The sequence below is a fragment of the Poecilia reticulata genome, chromosome 18 (genome assembly GCF_904066995.2).
Source record: "Poecilia reticulata chromosome 18, P_reticulata-male-v2, whole genome shotgun sequence".
Taxonomy (NCBI): Eukaryota; Metazoa; Chordata; class Actinopteri; order Cyprinodontiformes; family Poeciliidae; genus Poecilia; species Poecilia reticulata.
Genome location: NC_088847.1, coordinates 15,538,257 through 15,557,714, shown reverse-complemented (window position 1 = coordinate 15,557,714; position 19,458 = coordinate 15,538,257). Strand labels below are relative to the sequence as shown.

General features: G+C 38.1%; 1 protein-coding gene across 7 annotated transcripts in view; it reads left to right on the top strand.

The window, feature by feature from the left end:
* LOC103480793 (phospholipid-transporting ATPase ABCA1) overlaps positions 1-19,458 on the top strand; it is a 213,883-nt gene that overhangs the window by 74,056 nt on the left and 120,369 nt on the right. For 6 of the 7 annotated variants that reach the window (XM_081600003.1, XM_081600007.1, XM_081600001.1 and 3 more), the window contains 4 exons: positions 713-918; positions 2,004-2,180; positions 14,424-14,646; positions 15,756-15,977. In XM_081600003.1, the coding sequence (XP_081456129.1) occupies positions 713-918; positions 2,004-2,180; positions 14,424-14,646; positions 15,756-15,977 (828 nt within the window). Of the gene's footprint in view, positions 1-712; positions 919-2,003; positions 2,181-10,938; positions 11,162-14,423; positions 14,647-15,755; positions 15,978-19,458 lie in introns of all 7 variants that reach the window. The other variant, XM_081600005.1, reaches the window with a different exon arrangement.

Here is a 19,458-nt window from a genome sequence, read left to right as displayed (position 1 = left end):
ACTTATCATGTCAAGGCTTAGATCATTGCATTTCGTTGTGTTAGAATGGCTCAGTCAAAGTCCAGATGTTCTGCAGTACGCAGAAGCTGGTACCAGAATTATTCAGCGCATTGTCTTCCCTACATTTTTTCCCAGCCATTATCCAAACTTTTGGCCCATCCAACTCTTCAGTGCCCTGTTATCCTCTCTATTATGTACAGAACAAATGGAGTAGCTGTAATATTTTCTGTCATAGCTTGATATAGAATGCAGGCTGCTGGGGGGGAGAAAGAAATGATAAAACTATTGCAGCACCGAGATGCGTGGACATCTGTCAGGTGTGGCTGCCTCCCAGGATGGCTGGCTCATTATCGTCTCGTGAAACGAGGGGACAAGACTGCAGAACAGGGGAGTGTTACCAAGCCTGTATCTCATTTGCCCGTCTCTACTGAAGCCCAAAACATGTTCCCACCCCCCTGGCAGCTCCGGATAATTTGAACTACACTCTGTATGGTTTAGTCAATAGCTGTGTGAATAGCTTTTTTTTTTTTTTTCCCTCTTAAAAATCCATCTGCTGCTCTTCTAATGAGGTTATTCCTGCCTCAGCTTTATTCCCTCGTGTGAAATCCAGAAGTTTGAATAAAAAGACAACCTTTCTCTGAAAAAACACAGGGGTTATAGTAAAGTAAGAATCTTTCTTTTTCTTTTTGGTTTTCTCTGATTTTGTTGACAGTGTCTTGATCTGAATAAGTTTGAAGCAGCCGCGACAGAAACCCATCTGGTGAACAAAGCCTTGGAGCATCTGAAAAATGGCACATTCTGGGCCGGAGTTGTGTTTGCGAACCTCGATCCAAACTCAAGTCACATCCCTCCTTATGTGAAGTACAAAATCCGGATGGACATTGATGAGGTGGAGCGAACCAACAGGTTGAAAACAAGGTAAGGACTTCTCCTACGACCTCTTTCTTTATCTGCTATTGCTTCTAACTTTTTTTTTCTCCACAGGACTTAACATTAGCTTTATCATAAAAATAGGTGTATGTTGCTTTCAATTGGCCCAGTCTTACAAGTCCTGGGAAGGACTTTGCATACACTGTTCAGGTCACATTGAGATGACTTTTATAGTTTTCATCACTAGTAGCAATAGTATAAACGATCAAAAGTAGGGATGTAATGGCTATTTCCTACACACAAAAGACAAGTTGGTACCTGAGGTGTAACTTGATAAATCCTAAACTGTCCACGGCAGTTTTAAAGGTAGGAGGTGAGACTAAAGGAGCTGAACTGAGATTCAAATAATAAAAGGTAAAAGGCCTTGACAATAAGAGCTAAATACAAAAGTACAGGAAACGGAACTTAAGAATAAAGAAAGATGCAATGCATAAAGAAATGACACAACAATAACAGAGAAATAGCAGAATATATAGCAAGACCTACGGAACATAAACAGCTAACAGGGAAAAGATCAAACCCCCTCCCAAAAAAAAGTCCCAAACTCAAACACCCAAGGAACATGGCATTAAAATGCCGCTTGTGGTTTTGGGAAGAAGTTACATCTCTCTCATCTCAACTTCCTCATGTTTTTATGTTTATTGCTTCTGGCCCACAAAACATTAAAACAGAATAGGTTTGTTGTAAACTTTGACTGCATTTTAAGTGAAGTTGATGGGGGGGAATTAAATTCTTCTTGTAAATACGGAAACCTTTTGTAGTTTTCTCACTTACCTTTAGTTAATCAGAGAACTGACGACAGTCAGTTCTGTCTAGTCTAGTATAGCTCCAAGTATTTATGCAACGGTAAACTTTTTCTTTAATAAATAAGATCGAGATTTAATCCAGAGGAGGAAGATTTATGTTCCACGACACCAATTATTATTATTATTTTTTTTTCTTTTCAGAATAAGCTGTTTATTTTATTCCATTAATGACTTTCAAAATAGTCGGGATAGATGCCTTGCTGCTCAGTTTATGGTTTACTTGCCCTTTCAAGCAACATATCATTGTCTGACTTTCTTTTTAATAAGGTCATGGTCTCCTGGAGCCAGGGACAGCTCCTTTAACGACCTGCGCTACATCTGGGGAGGCTTTGCCTACCTGCAGGACATGATTGACCACGCCGTTGTACGACTGCAAACGTCAAAGTCTCAGCCGCTCGGTGTTTTCGTCCAGCAGATCCCGTACCCTTGCTTTGTCGATGATGCGTGAGTACTAATGCTTTACTCTGTTGCCATAAGTGTGCGATTGGAGATAGAGGAAGGAGGTTTTCGAGGGATGCCGCTTTACCCACTTGAGGTGCTACTCGATGTTCCACATGGTTAAATGATGGCCCTATTAGTTGCCTATGCACTTTTAGATTTCCCTGTTGAAAAAATGTGTCAGTTTACCTATCAAGCCATTTTTTTTAATAATACGTTTGCGGTTATTCTTGTGTCCTATAGCATTTACCTAAAGAAGAGAGGGAATTTAGCTATATGTTGAGGGTCAGCAAGGGAGGTTGAATCAAAGAAGACAGCGAAACAGCCAGAGTAAGTTAAAAGTATTGATTTTAGCCAAACCACGGGAAGTGTTCTTATAATTAGGTTGTGTTTAATTATTTAAGATTCCAGTCAGTTTCAATGCTTTCCTGTATCTCGTTCTCTCGCAAGTGTGCCGTCTTCAATTTCTTTATATGAAAATAACACATTTCTGCTTCTTTCAAATAAAATGTAATGCCTGACAGAGATAATCTGAGTATGTCAAACATGATGGAGCCGTGAACTCGGTTCTCCACCAGAAAGTAGCGAAGAAGAATTTCTGACCATCAGCTCACGACCTTATTCAAAATGCATACGGTTTTGGAAATTAGAATATGCCACAATTACTTCACAGTTTGATGGCAGTTGTTGAAATCCATACTGGCTCAACTAGTTGTGCTTGGTTTGAATAGCTCATTTTCTCTTAATAACTGAAATCATGATTTGAAAAATGTTAAAATTGGACAATTTTGAATTTGCCAAGGCTATCTTTGGCTGGTAAAATTAGTTTGATCTGAAACATTTAGCTGTGATAAAAAACAAAAAAACAAAACTATAAGGGAACAAATACTTTCTCAGAGCACTACAGGTTTAAGAACAGAACATAAAGGTTAAACCCTAGTAGAGTTGAGTAATTTTTTGTTTAATATTTTGTATGTGTCGAGTCATTTTACTTTAGTATCTTTATTAACTCTAGTAATACATGTCCTACTGTTTTTCTAAGGTATAAATATGACACAGTGGTCAACTTCTCTTAGGTTCTCTGCAAAATGGGAAAGACAAAAATCATATCATGCAAGTAAGGAAGAGCTCTCTCTCACAGATGTACAATCAAAGAAATGACCAAAATCTTTCATGCATCAAATAGAAGGTACTGCAGGCGGGCTTGATAATGGCTTCCAACCATGCAGTGGTATTATAAAGATCAATAAAAACAAAAAATATATATAATCAATAAGATGGATAATTGTAATAAAAATTCAGAATCAATTGTGCATACGCAAAAATTTAAACAAATTTTGAACAAATCTTGTATATTGAAAAATCTGGTAGATTTTGGTATGAATACATTTAACTGAACTTCAGGTCACTTGACTTCATACAGCTTTTAATGCTACATGTGTACAGTGGCGTTTGAAAACGCAACAAATAATTGCACAAAAAGGCGTCTTGCACCTTTCCAGAGTTCAGCTCTTTGCCTGTCCAGAGATTTGGAACATTTCTTTAAATTATTAACGTTCAAAAATACTCTTTTACTTCTAAATTATTCAGAATGACAGCACAGAAAGGAAGAACCATTAAAACACAGAAAGTCATGTTGTGGAAAAAAACTGTTTTTCAGCCTCAATTATTTTACCAGGGAATATGATAGACAAGGTATGTTGACGTTTTTGATGTTTTAGTCAATTTCTTGTTTTTGTTCTCAAAACATCAAAATACCTCCTTTACTTTAGCGATTTAAAAAGACGGTAAATGATACCATCTGAATGGAATGATACAATCTTGCTTGGTTAAAAGGGAAAGTGAACATCATGTAAATTTACATGTAAATTTACTAGATTGGGATGCACAGTCTAATTTTCATTTGAAATACTAAAATGCACAATTATTAAAATAACACAATCACAAAGGGGGAATTAATACATTACAAAATAAAAACAACGCTGACATTATTCAACAGCCACTAGTCTTATATGCATCAAATAATCAAAACTGATGCTTATTCTACAATCTGATGCTTGTTTTGTTTTTTAAGTAGATGTACAGCAGCATCTTGAGCAAACATCTGACAAACTAAAGTAGGTCAACAATTGTACTAAAAACTAGAGTACCCAATATAGAACCCTGAGGTACACTAGATTTAATAAATAGACTTTTTATTTTAATTACTATATGATTTTTTCCCCCCTGTTATTCTAACATGACTTATTATATTAACAGAAAATTATATTACCAGAAAATTAACTTAGGTTTATCATATGTAATTTATATTGAATTGTTTTGACAGTGGCCCGAAGCAATCGCACCATTGGCTTCTCTGAGACCTTATCATGCTCTTTTTTTTTTTTTACTTTGTTTTATTTTTCTTCAAAACTTGCATAAACATTTCCAGCATCCAAATATTCTCTACTGAACCCTAAAGCTCATGCTCGTACCTGCTTTAGCAATATTTTTTTTCTTTTCTCCTTCCTCAGTTCCACCCTTTGCATTTTTGGCAGCGAAACACCTGAAGAACCAGAGCAATCTGGGCAGCTTCAACAACAGCTGACCCTGTTGGCATTTTCAACATGAGATAACCAAACTGGTTTAGCTCCCAGTACTGCCTCATACACACTGAGCGCAGGCCTGCAGCGGCAGCGTGGGATGCAGCCAGACCCCTGCAGGGCCCTGATATCACATAAATGTTCTTTTATCAGCAGCCTTTGCTCTGCTGCACGTTCCTAAATCAAATGCATGTCTTGTTTGGATCCTGAGGTGCTGCTCCACACCAGCAGGTCTCGCATTCACATAGGATTGATATGAAGCAGAAAACAAGCAGAGATGATCTATAGTGAATGTTTTTACCTGTTTACAAGAAGAAATTCAACTGAGACATTCAGTTCTGTATGCATAGACCATTACCTCAGATCAGTAGCATGCTGGACTAATCGATACTGACGGACTGGAAAATTCTACAAGAAAATTGTGGAAAAATATGTCTTAACACACACACACACACACACAAATTATATATATATATATATATATATATAAATCTTCTAATAGTAGGAGTGATATTGACAGTTCATTTCTAGAGGAGCTATATATATATATATATATATATATATATATATATATATATATATATATATATACAGCTCCTCTAGAAATGAACTGTCAATATCACTCCTACTATTAGAAGATTTGTTTCTTCCTGTCTAAATTCACTAAACATATTGGGACATATTTTAACATATTCAACTAAAACAAATTCATCTTCAGAGTTACAGAGTTGTTGCCACAGCTGCTTGGATCGGTGCAGAACTATGGCACGTCAGAGTGCAGAACTATGGCACGTCAGAGTGCAGAACTATGGCACGTCAGAGTGCAGAACTATGGCACGTCGGTGCTGTCTGAATCAACGATAAGAGCTCGTTAAAGCTGGTTGTTTATGTTCCTGTGGAACATTTTTGCGATCTCGTAGCATTCACGCCGAGCGACGCAATGATACGTTTATACAGTAAAAGTGGTGGGTTTGTAAGGAATGTGATGCAAAGGTTAATTGCTCGGAATCTGTTAGTTTGATGGCTTCATGAGCGCGATAAAGAAACTCAACTCAAGTAAAGCTGGTCAATCTGGACAGTTGACAGTAATAATGATCACAGTGTATTTCTTCTCAAATTTACAAGATACAAAAGGAAATGCATTTTGTCCGGGTTGCAATAACCACATGCAGGGCAACTATCTTTCTGTTAAAATGTAAATTAATGCAAGCTAAACTGTAATATATATATATATACTTAAAATAGAGAGAGAAAAACACTTAAAATATTCCGGTATTCCAGATAGATAAAAATATATCTACAGAAAAGCCCAGAAATATTTGCTGCAAAATGAGGTTTAAAGTAATCTTTCAATATTTAATCATTCAGTCTGACTAAAATGTTAATTCTGTGGGCTTAACTGTATTTGTATCCCATTCATCTCTATTGCCATATTTTGTTATTGCAGCAGGATGTTTGTTTCACATTTATAAGAAATGTACTTGTAATTCCAGCTGACAGTAAATCCCAAATCAATAATTAGTAGCTTTTAGCAAAGCATTGTTTCTACAATTTTGGGTTAACAACCCATGACTTCCGGTTTACGTGAGGGTTTAAATAGTCTTGACACAGATGTCGATATGTTTTTAACCAATTTTCAAGATAGGGAAAAGAAGGAGAACATGCCATTTACTCAAATTTCTTTAATACTAATGTTGAAGTTCAAAACAACTGAAAGTTATTTCTCATTCCAACTTTTATTGAGGGATGATCATATTAATACTGATTTAGGTTATACTTTAACATGTTCTTATTCCAGTTCCATCAGCTCGCCCAAGCAGACGTATCTCTGCTGTTTGGTCAGACTGAGTGACTTGTGAGTCAAGTGCTCAGAGGTCACTCTGATGGAGCTTTAGATGTCTTTCGCTGGGCTTAGCCAGAGTTGCAGCCAGCACAGCGTCCTCCTTCAATCAACCTTTTATGGCAGAGTGGCTGAATACAACTCTTAAGTTTAGGACGGATGACAGCTCCCATTGAGTTTGAGAACATTTTAAAAGACTTTTAGAGCACCTGGTCTACTGGGAGAAAAGTTAAAGTGTTGGAGAAGTACTTTGACAAACACATGGACTGTCCGTTGCATACCTAATGCCAAACGGCGGCAGCGTCCCCCATTAAGAGTCTCTGGTGAGACAACTGGACTGCTCAGAAGTGCAGGAAAGATAATTTTTTTGTCCAACATAGATATTTTATTAAGGCAAAGCAGCATGTAAGCTGAAGACCATTGTAGATTTTCTTTTTTCACTTTGAGTATAAAGGATTTTATTTCAAGTTTGAAAGCGCTGAAGCAAAAAGCCTTAAGAGCAGGGAAGTCTAAAAAAACTCAAAACATTACATTTCCTTGTGTTTGAAGTCAGGAGGGTTATTAGCTGAGATTCATATTCTATGAAGAAAGACACTTTCACAAGAATAGATCTGTATCCAATGCAGATCTATTCATTGTACACAAACAAAAGCAAAGCATGTATCAAGCTTCCATCAGAAATTGGCATGCAGACATAGTAAAGAGAAATGTCATCCTCTTTCAGTTCTAAGGTTTTAAGACTCGGGCCATAATAAAAGTTTTTTTTTTTGCCATGTTCAAAGGTCACACTAATTTAATCTGCAGTGTACAAAAACATGCAATCCGTGCTGTCATTGCTTCATACACAAAAATTAGGACAAAATTAAAAGGTGTGTGAAAGAACTAAGAATCACAGGGTTGACTTTAGCAGCAATGACTTTGTTAATCTCTTAATTCGTTGAGAAGGAATTTGGCAAAACTTCTTTTACAACATTGATTTGGTTCACTTAGGCTTGTGGGCAGAACTCACTTGAGGTTTTTTTAATGACTTTCAATTAGACTGAGGTCTGGACATTATTTATTTTTTTGTTCCGACATCTGTTGTTGATTTGCTGCTGTGTTTGAGAGAGTTGCATGTGAACACCTTATGGCTTCTTACTTTGTCAGTCTCTGAATTTGGTTGCCATTTTATATTAAAATTAAACATGGTAAAAAGTTACTCAGTTACTCATGCAACTTACTCAATTGCATGCAGTTACTCATGCAATTGAGTAACTGACGCTGATACTTCCTGTGCTGTCTGATAATTACATAATTTTAATGTTTTATTAGCAATATTAATATATTAATTAACCTATTTCATTTACTGTAATATTTTCCTATTTTGGATTTTGATTTTTTTTTTCCCAGTTGAAAAATTAGATATTTTCTCACATTCTAAAGTTAAAGCATTTTCATTTGCTAAAATAATCTAAACAGTAATATTAATAAAACTAGTTTTTTTATGTTAATATTTAACTAGACTGTGAAACCACATTTCTACAAAACTATATCTTGTGTAAATTCTCCTATAAATGCAAATGCAATTTGTCTATTTGGAAAATAAACAAATAATTCCTAATATATGATTCTTATAAGCTATAAAAAGAACCCAAAAAAGAAAATACAGCCTACTCCTCTCAGTGAGTCCTTCACTTTTTCGAGCGCTGGACCTGAATGGCATATTTGTCAAAAATGAGACCGGATGTAAACCTGTGAGGGAGGCAAGTCGTCTCTTTCTCGATTTATCCGTCTACCAGCTTCCCCCAAATTTAGGCCAGCCTGCCAATGTTCCCGAAGCCCCACAACCCACGGGCCGCCTCAGGTTCTATTACTTAAGCACCTTTGATCGATCAGCAGATGTATAATTCACGAGAGTCTTGGTGGCAAGGTTGTCAGTGTCAGACACGGTGTGCATGACTGATCTCCTCTTCCTCCTCCTCCTCAGGGAGAAAACAGCCACAGAAGGAGTTAACTCACACAGGATGTTAGTCGCTACGGCCTGTTTGGAGCAGATAATGCCAGAAATTAGTATTCTGACTCTTACTGGAGGCTTTCATACATATCAGTTAGCTATTTGTAACTGTGTATCGATTTAATTATCTCTTCAAAGAGACGATTTTATGTGCGTAAGCGAATCCGGGGTTTCGGATTCGGTTGATATGGGTGTGAACATTTAGGACACAATGTCAAACGATCCTTTCCCTAAGCTTCTGGGATGTCGATGATCGATTCCTTTAGGGTTGTGTAAGTGTCCTCAAAAATATCATACTTTCTCCTTTATACTTTTAATGCAGCAGGACTTTTATTTCTTGCAGCTCACCATAAGCACTGTTTGTTTCGATGCTATTTTGCAAAAATACTACTGTTTATTGAGACCCCTGACTTAATTTTTTTTAAACATTTCTTATTCATGTTTCAATGCAGATGTCTAGAACTGGACTTTTAGAATAAAACCACACAACGTCGAAAATGTGAACTTTTCCTGCACTATTAGTTATGAATATTTGCTCCTTGTTATGCAAACTGAAATTTACAGGGCAATAAAGCATAAAAATAATAATTTGCTTAACCCCATTAAATAAAAATAAATAGTACAATGACGAACAATAAAAGCAGAACATACCACAATGGCTTAATTAGAAGAGCAACACCATTAAGACATTAAAGGCCAAGATGAGAGTTTTAAAAGGTATTATTGGCACCCAGGCAGCCAACGTAATATAATTTTGATATTTATCTGCAATATGGTTAATACAATTCCCTTTAACGCCAACGTATATGTTAAAATAACCCAATCACCATTCGTTTTTTTTTTTTTATCGATCAGAATCTTCAGAAAGAACTCGACAAAAAAACATGACTTTCTGTTGTTTTTTTTTTCTCTGTGAATAAATATAAAACAAAATCACATTGTCAGTTGTGCTTTAACACTTTTGACTAATCCTTACACGGAATGCCAATTACGTGGATGGCGCCTTGATTGACACGGAAAATTTCAGAGTAACCACTTTAAATGTTGACAAAAGGGATAATTCATGGTAGTTTGTGTAAAAAAAAAAAAAAAATTGTTCTGGAGAAACGGATTAAAGATGCAAAAACGTCCTTCCAAAAAAGAAGATTGATGCATGAGCGAACTGATCCTTAATGTCAGGAATTCAAAAAGATTTGTCCAGAGTTATAATAGAACCTAATTTCTGCACGCGCTCTGGAGACGCAGCTTTCATCAGGTGTTTATCGGCATTTTCTCAACAGAAAGGCCCCGTTCCTCCAGCGACAGCAGATTCTCCGTGGTTCATTCATCCTCGTATTTGTGCTGAACAGAGCATCGCTTGCACCGCGTCACCGGTGTTTATAGATATGCAAGCATTAACGTTGAACACTTTGTCAAAGCGTATTTGATATCTCTCCTTCACTGTCTCATAAATCAAAGGAAGCACTTTATTATATTGGCAGCGTAGGAGATATTGACATGGCATTTTGGTGGCATTATGAAGCCAGTTTAATATTGCCTTATTGTGTTGTAACGGCATCAAATCGTACATCATCTCAGGCTTGAGCTGAAGCACTAAATGCTCGATTGAGCTGATGCACCAACTTTATAAAGGTTAGCTCAGCGTAAAAATGAAAACGCCTCGAAGGCATCGAGTCCGTGAATGCTGCTCGGATCGTCTTGTTTGTTCTTTGGGAATTTAAAACTTTTATTATCTCCGAAGGACATTTCCTGTCCTTTTTGACTCAATAAATGAAGACAAACATTGTGGAAGGTTGCCTTTGTGGATTTAACATTTGTTTTACATCGGCTCTGCACACCTAAAGCTAACAAAGTCTTTCAGAGCGAAGTGTCTAGGACTTACAAAACGTTGTAACTCTGCATTTCTAACTTTAAATCGCAGGCAAACCTCGTGTTGTCTGAAATTAGTTCAAACTCATTTGTCCCTTTTTTAGTTTTAATCAAGCAAAGTTGTTTCAATTTGCTAAATAGCAGGTTTTGTGTTTGTGCATCTTAACAGAAAACCCAGCGTAGAAACGGCCTGAGCTTTCCCTATTTAACACTTCTCAAACTTCTGTTTTGTTTGTTTTTTTTTTGGGCAGAAAAATGAAAGCAAAATGTTATTTGTTGTTCAGTTTTATTTAGTAGGCTAGGTTGAACGTTTCAGCAAATGTCACCAAAAAAAAAAAAAAAACAAGCACCCAGAAACTTTGTAAATGCACTTTCTGACAATCTGTTTGGCAGGTACAGTTTCCATGTTTATAACCACGGTGAGTGCTGTGTGTGACGACGGACTTCTGACATCATTTGGTTGCTTTCCTCAATGCCCAGCTTTATCCAGAGTATTGGAGCAATTCTACCCATGTTCCTGGTGCTGGCCTTCATGTACTCTGTGTGCATGACCATCAAAAGCCTGGTGCTGGAGAAGGAGCTGCGGCTTAAGGAGGTGCTGCGCGCCGTCGGTGTTCAAAACGGCGCCCTCTGGTCCGCCACGTTCACAGAGAACATTGTTCTGCTCACACTTCCGTGTGTGCTCATAAGTATCATGCTCAAGGTCAGTAGGACAGGGTTTGCTCAATTGAAAGTATCAAAACTCAAAGCATAAAATGTGAAGGTTATCCAAGCCGTTTTTAGAGCTTTTCAAAATCCACAAAGTTAGGAAAAAATGCTTACGAATAAATCTCACATAGGTCAATCTGGACAAAAACCGTTTATGCTTTGTGTTTTGGTTCTCTCTCTCTCTCTTTGTTAATCATAACTAATTGATGAGCGTAGAATCAGATCATTATCTGCAAATCTTCTAATCAGCCATATCCGTCTAATTAATTAAGCATGCAACCAAAACTGCACTCGTGTTTTCTTCTGTTCCTGTAATCATAGGATACAGTTGTAATTGCTCCTATTTTCTAATTTGGGAAGTGACTGTTTGCTGCTACGTGTTTTTGTGATTGCAGAGGAAATGAATCATATTTCACTGCCGAATAAGTTTGACACTATATGGTGTTGAAGGTAATTTGCTTCGTGAGAGTCGTAAAGTGGGAGGTAAAGGTGAGGCTCTTGTTCAGTGATGAGCGATGGATGGGCTGAAAAAAATCTCTTTGGAGGTTGAGATGGGTCAAATCTGTCACATATTGTTATCTGTACTTATTATCTTACAAACTTACCTAGGTCCAATAATACAAGAGATGAAAAAAAGTTTCTGTGCAGTCTCTAGGTTCAGATTTTATTTTATTGATGCACATTTGTGTAAATTATGCTGAATATATATAGACAAGAGATGAATCCAAAAGTGACCAAACATTATTTACAGTAACTTGCAAATGTAAGACAAAAAGTGATCCTTTTTTATAGTCTTCATTTTTTTTTTGAACATGTAGTATCAAATAATTTAAGGATAATTGATCTGGATTTATATTAAAACACATTTGCGTTTTGCTGAGAATCTGTTAATACAATATAACATTCAAGGACACCATCAATGTTACACAGGTTGATATTTTTTCTGGTAATTAAAATGAACAGCTGTTTAGGGTTTTTAATTTTTTTTGCCTGCAAGCTGGCTTGATAAAATAAATGGTTTTATTGTATATCTGCTCATTTTGCTTTTGGTGCACATGTCGGTGTTATTCATCTGCTCGAATAACATTCGCTTGAGATCTTTTTAGGAAATAAACACAAGCTGTCGTGTTAAAAGAAATCACGCCTCTAGCGTTCGCCCGGCGAAGCGGGATTCAAACCCGACCCCCTTTAGATGTTGCGCATCCTTCAAAAAAAAAAAAAAAAACTTCTCGCTTTTGAAGGCACATTTAATGAAGTAAAAATGATGGTTATCGGGGATGAGTGTAATCAATTTGAGCAGCTTAATTGGAAAATGTGGCTGATAAATAAGAAACCGATACTCGAGCAGCTGGGTTAAATGTAATTTCCCATCAGCCTAATGCGTTTGCGAGCTCTCAACAGTTTGTAAACATTAATAACAATAAATTGAGTTAGTCGCCTGCTGCGTAGGAGCCAGAGCAGTGTCTGTGCATTCAGATCACAGGCTCGTTCTAAATGATAATTTCACAGCCATTTTCAGCGCGTTAATAATAATTGTGAATCAAATGGTAATTATCAGACGCTGGATCTGGATAAGGTCTACCAACAAGCGGTTTAGTCGCATGCACCTGGGTCCTCCGTCACTGCGCGCTTGTTTTCTCTTCCACTATAGCAGAGATAATGCTTTGACTGTCTGGCACACAGGTGGATTTATTTGCGGCGCTCCCACATGTGGCTCCCACATCAGATCAGTTCAGTGGAGGAGTTGTGTGATCAACTTTCCAAATGCATTTTTTGCTGTTCCCACATTTCTGCTTGGTGGTAAATGTTTTACTCCAAAAACGACCTTCTAAATCCACGGCATCATCACTGAAGCGTTTAATATCCGTCGGTATTGTGAGCCGGCCAGCTGAAGAACTGAAGAGGTCTCTCTCTTCACTCGCCCCTGCCACAAGCCGAAATGAAAAGCCTTTAATGGAAAACTCCCAAGACGCCACAAATTACACGCTGTGTGTGAAAGCAGCACGCTTGATGCCATGTTCAAAGAAAGAAGGAACTTTGTGTGACATTTGTGTGATCGACTGTTGTGTGACCCCCCTCCTCACAACACCACCGGCACAGGTCTAACTAGTCATCAGTCTCCGCCACTGACCTTTCTAAACCAGACACTTCTCAGGATGAGAGTCTCAACTTGGTCAGATGCAGTGTACCTTCCAAGAAATGCCATTTTTCACTTCACCTTTCAGTCAGCCGCCACACAGGAGGTTGAATATGGAGCTAATTATTACATCAATCCCTTGTTTCAATGGGGCTCCTGATGTGGGTGACACATGCGCTGGGTCCCATTTACCTTGGTTGTCATATTAAGATTTTGGAATGATGTCACTCTTGGCAAACTGGAAACCTTGTTGGCGTTTTCTATTTATTTCAGTATTTTAGGATAACACTGTAGTAACTCACTTATTAAAGCTCTTTTCTCTGAGCGACAGGTTGTTGGACACACAACTCTCCTTAGTTTTAAAGTAACCAGCCTATATGTGCAATTTGGAGGGATGGGTGCTTCTCCCCATCAGGGACCCCCAGTCCACAGAAAGCACCATATAGACTCAAGGGATCTGTTATTGATGTAGAAATCTTGAATTGAACTGCTTCACTGTGAATAGCATAACAGTTTGGTGAGGTTCTAGTATCGGTACCAGGTCGACGTTGTCCATTTTATGTTCTCTAATAACCGACCTAATCAAGTAAATTTGAACCACATGTTCAATATGACGTATTCTTTTTGCCAGGTTCATCTCTGCCTTCAGGATTGAGCAATTCTTTCACCATAATGAATTCATCACAGATGTTTTCTGTTCACTCTAAGCAGTTGGGCATCTGTAGTGCTCGATTACATGGAAAAGGCGACAAAATGTTATCTTTTCAAAACCTTAGAGAGACCATCCAAAGTCCAGTTGGTTTACGTTTTTGTGTGTTCTTGTTGTGCAGTGATGGCTGCCTGCTAAGGACTAAAAAAAAACAAAAAAAAACTTGTATTTATTTTACTTTTATTCAGAATTCAACTATCAACACTTTTATCTATTGGAGCAAAAGAAAATCACTTCTGAGTTTAAACAGAATGCATACGTTTATTACTGCACGCATTTATTAAAAGCTCTGTTGTTCTTTATGCTGCTAGTTTCTTATTTTAGATCAGTGGTCCAAAATGTGATGTAGGAGGATATATTACATTTGTACCCAGATATAAACTTTTCTGGTAATGCTCCTTCACCTTTCAGATTCCTACGGTCGCTGGCGAGTTCTCTTCCCTTGTACATGACCTTAGCGTGGGTTTATTCGGTGGCCATGATCGTTAAAGGCGTTGTTTCTGAGAAAGAGGCGCGACTGAAGGAGACCGTGAGAATCATGGGCCTGAGAAACGGCATCTATTGGCTGACCTGGGCGGTTTCCAGCATGTTGCCGCTAGCCATCAGTGCTTTTCTTCTATCTCTGACACTCAAGGTGATTTAAGGATAATTTAAAATTGGCTCAGAAAGGACCTGACTCTAGTTTTGGAGAGATTTGGTCGTTCATTAATCTTAGTAATAACAATGGTTTTATCCTAAGCAGCACTTTGACCTTGGAAGATAATTAATTTACCTCAATTGACCTTAAATGTTCTCTTTGATTTTAACAGGCTTTTACATCATGGAACTTCTCTTTAATGAGAATTAATCTTTCTCAGAAGAACCATGTTAATCAGTAGTGCAGTGGGTTTTTTTAGTTAATTACAGAAACTACAACTGCATTGCTGATTTTGTTTAAAGTGAATAGACTGCAAGCGGCTCTCTAAAATTAGAGAATGGTCCTTTATCAAACAGGTAGAGTAAAAGCGTTGCACATTAAAAGGGCATATCTATATCTATATCTATATAGATATATATATCTAAATTTTTACACTTTTTCCTTTTCCACTATGTTCAGGCTAATAAAGTTACTTCTAAAAAAATGGAATATGGTGTAAAAGTGCAATATTTCTTACCAATCATCTCAGAAAGATACAATTTTTTAGAATAATAACAGATTTACATATTCCAAGCCTTTATTTATTGTAATTTTGTCGATTATGGGTTACAGAAAATGAAAACCCAACATTCAGTGTTTCACAAAATTTAAATGCCGTGGGCCAAGGTCATTAATAGAAACTCGCATGCAACACCGCCAATAGGCGTTAACCAAAATCATCTTTTACTCTGCCTGAACTGGCAAAGCCATACAAATTCAGAAATTGTAATACGAGCTGAAACCTCTCTGTTCATTTTTGATTTCCTCAAATTGTTGAAAATTCCCCAAGAGGTAAACTGGAAAGAGTACAAAAAAAAAAAGAGAGAAACGACATGCATGATGTATCCGAGTTGTGGCTAATGAAACCTGCTGCAACAGATGGATGGAAATCTGTTTTGAACAAGAGAGGTTTTAGTCAACGTTCTGAAATAACTCTGTGTGGTCTGCTTCTGCAATAAATCTGCTGCGATGATCATTCTCTTCCCAACCAGCCTCCGTGATTTCTTTGCAGTGTTTTTGAGACTAACTTTTCTCTCCGTCTTGTTCACCAAACTTCTCACATACAGTACGGCAAAGTCCTGCAGTACAGCGACCCCTCAGTGATCTTTGTCTTCTTGCTGGTCTTCTGTTTGGCCACCATCTCCCAGTGCTTCCTCATTAGCGTCTTCTTCTCCAAGGCCAATTTAGCGGCGGCGTGTGGCGGCCTCATCTTCTTTCTCCTCTACCTGCCACACAGCCTCTGCTACGCCTGGAGGGACGTCATGGGTTTCGGGGCCAAGGTGGCTGTGGTAAGTCCATCTTTAGCTCTAACATTTCTTCTTTTTTTTTTTATTATTATATCTTCCCCTGCTGTTATTATAAGTAAGGGTGGATTTTTATCTTGAGTGTTATTCCAAGGTTATATTTGAACTATTTAGATCAAAACTTAAAGTCCCAGTTGTTCGTCCTATATCTATTCACTGAAAAAAAAAAAAAAAGACCCAGAGTATTTTATAGTGAAAGGAGTGAGTTCACCTCTAGCACCGGTAATGTCCATCTCCGATTTGTCATCGTCTTTGTAAGCCAACAGATGGTAAAATGGGATCTGCTGTGAAGTCTTGCAAATGAATTGAGGACGGTAGTGACATTAAATGACAATGGAGCTGCTTGTGGGAAATGCTTTTTCTATTCGTGATGTCTCCATAAATTTTTGTTACAGTTTTGTTTGTGCTGCCACGTTTTCACATGAGGATTCTCATAAAAGATTTGCATAAATGAAAAGACAAATACTCATATTGTACATTTTTATTGTGTTTTCTCCTGTTTCCGAGTAAGAAAAGACAAACAGTATACCGCTGCTCAACTTTCAGCGTAGCCTTTCTGTGTGACCTTCATTACACTTCTGGTATTATTTGTCTTGACACTGCTTCTTGCAGATAGAAGGATGAGAAATCTTGATCCTTGAATGCGGTGTGAGCCGACGCGTCCTTAAACAAGTGCATCAAGTCGAGTTTTTTTTTTTTTTTTGCCTGCTTCAAAAAGGCTGCACCAGGTGTTTTTATGGTCACTGTTTTTATGTTGTTTCATAAAACGCAAACATTAACGTGTGAAGTGAATGGAATATCAAATGGAAAGTCTGAACTTTGTCTAGACTGCTCTACACCATGAATTTGCTTTGGTTTAAAGTATCCAGAGTCTCTGACTTTGCTGTGTCTCCCGTGGCTCATGGAAAACTGCAAACAGGGCTGTATGTTTCAACAATGACTTTCTTTCTTTTCTTGGCACTCGTTCATGACAAACCTGTTATAGGCATAGCTAACAGGTCTCAGATTCTGACACCTGAGCTGTAGTTCCCTGAATTTCCTTCAGAGTTACCGTGAGCCTCTTGGTAGCTCCTCTGATTGCCAATCTTCTTGGGTGTGTCCAAGTTCTTGGCTGCTTCCTTTGAAGGCCTCGGCTTACTCAGTCAATGCTCTGGAATATCTAGGAATTTCAATATACCCAGTTCCAAACAAAAGCATCTGTTTTCTTTTATTGCAGCACAGACTTAATGGCACATTAGAACCGGTCTCTAAACTCCACAGTTGGCTGTTCAGTGTTGGAAACAGAATTAACTCCTGTTTAGATTTACGCCCTTATTAGATCTTGGAAAACCCCCCAAAGGGTCATTTGCATTTCCTCCCCAAGTTTGGAACTGCAATAATGACACAAACCACCATCCAATTTATTCTTTCTCTCTGTCAGAGTGCCGGTCTCTGTGTGTGTAGTTTCCATTTTTTTCATTCAGCTCAGATAAAACCACATTATTCCAAGGCCAACACACCCCACCCCCTAACACACGCACACACACCTTGATACTTTGGTTTTTAATCTGAACGAATTTTTTCCATTTTGTAAAGACAATATTCACCTGTGTGCTTGAGGGAGAGCTTCAGGCAGTGCACAGAGGTAAAACAGAGAAAATTCTGCTGTGCTTTGACCACTTCCTTTCTTTTTTAATGAGATAGAAAATAGGAGAGGGGCTAAACTTCCTTTGTGCTGGATAACCAGAGACATTTTCAATTAGCCATTAAGTCCAGGAAAATCTTGAAAATTGCTAAGCTTCCCCAAAAAAAAAAGAAAAGAATGTGGAACTTTTCAGGCTCTTCTTTGAAATCAATTAATTGATCTGTGGTTTTATGACAGAGAGCAGTAGTTACACGACTCCACTGGCACATTGGAATCTACAGATGAAAGAAGTGTCTGTTACGTAGAGCTGGGGCTATTTCAGCATTGGTTCTGAAACACAGTACAAAGTCAAAGAGGAAATGAGAAATGAGAATTCAGTTTATTTAGGATTCACATGTAGCTGCAGCAAAGCAATGGTCCACACATCATATGAGCACAACTCTAAGACAATTGTTAAAAATTTAATTAAAACAAAACAACATCATGGGTAGGACTATAATAAGGACATTTTGTGTTGGGCTATGATCTAAAATCCCAATAAAATGCATTGAGGCTTACAGTTAAGCTCAAGGTTGGGAAGTGCAACAAAATGTGAGAAATCAATTATTTGTCAAGGATTGGAGAGAAGTGTAGCTTTTTGCTGCTCAGGTCTCAAAAATGTTCAACGTCTTGGAGATAGAATAATAATCACATCTAAGAGTAAGAATGGGTACAACACTTTGTAAAGGAGACTTTTTCAGACAGAAACATATTTATCCCTGTGGGGTTCTTTGCCTGTCATTCCAGGAATACCGGTCATAAATGTCAAAAGCGAACAAAAAGAGTAGCCACCTTGATTACTCTTCCTCTTAACAATGGATTTTGTCCAAAGCCAGCTGAACGATGTCTAAATCTCCGGTTTGACATGTGTTCAATAAGAGGGGGCTTGTTTTGTCTGCCTCCCAACTTGTGCCCTTTTCTCAACAGCCAAAAGGATTGGGCTCTTGTTGTTTTGTCAGCCGTTCATACAGAGGTCGAGGATGGGTAGTCCCTCGCCCCGCTGTCAGCCCTCATCTGTTGACTGATTGGCAGATGGGCAGCGGAGGGCAGCGAAAGATGCTGCCAGCAGGGTTAGGAGCCAGGCAGGCTAGAGGTTTGGCGTCGGCCACAGAGCTGCTCTCTCGCTCGTCCCCTCTCCCCGTCTCTCTGTGTAGTTGTGTAACCTCGGCTATCCGTGATGATTCGTCTCTCAAGCTTCAGCAAACACTTGTGCAGGAGTATAAATGCTGCGAGCAAATGAGGTGTGATGAAACAGCTGGCGGGCAACATGGCAATGTGGAACGAGGGGCCATGGCAGATGATGTCTCACGCGGGCAAAGCATCATTTGCAATTTCCCGCTGTATGAAAAATCCGACAGATTTTTGTTTGCAGCAGATGGATTCGACTGTCCGTCTTGTCGGGTGGCAACAGTCTCTCATTGGCTTCGCCTAAATTCGGTAATTAAAGATGGGGCTTTTTTCCAACCATTTCTTTTCATTAGCTCGACGTTTTACGGCGCAATCGTTTAGTTTGTTAACCTGAAACGATTTGTGCTGGAAACACACAAATTTAGTGACCTTTTTCACATTCTGTCATGTTACAACCACAACCCTCCATTGACCTTGTTAGGATTTTATGTGCTTGATCAAAACTAATTGTGCGATTGTGAAGTAAAATTGAAACAATACAAGGTTGTTAAACTTATCATTCAGCCACCGATTACTCAAATAAAATCAACATAGCTGTTAAATAGAGGTCACCTCTGTGTAATTTAGTTTAATTTTAAATACAACTGTCCAGCAAGGTCCTCGGTTTAAATTTAT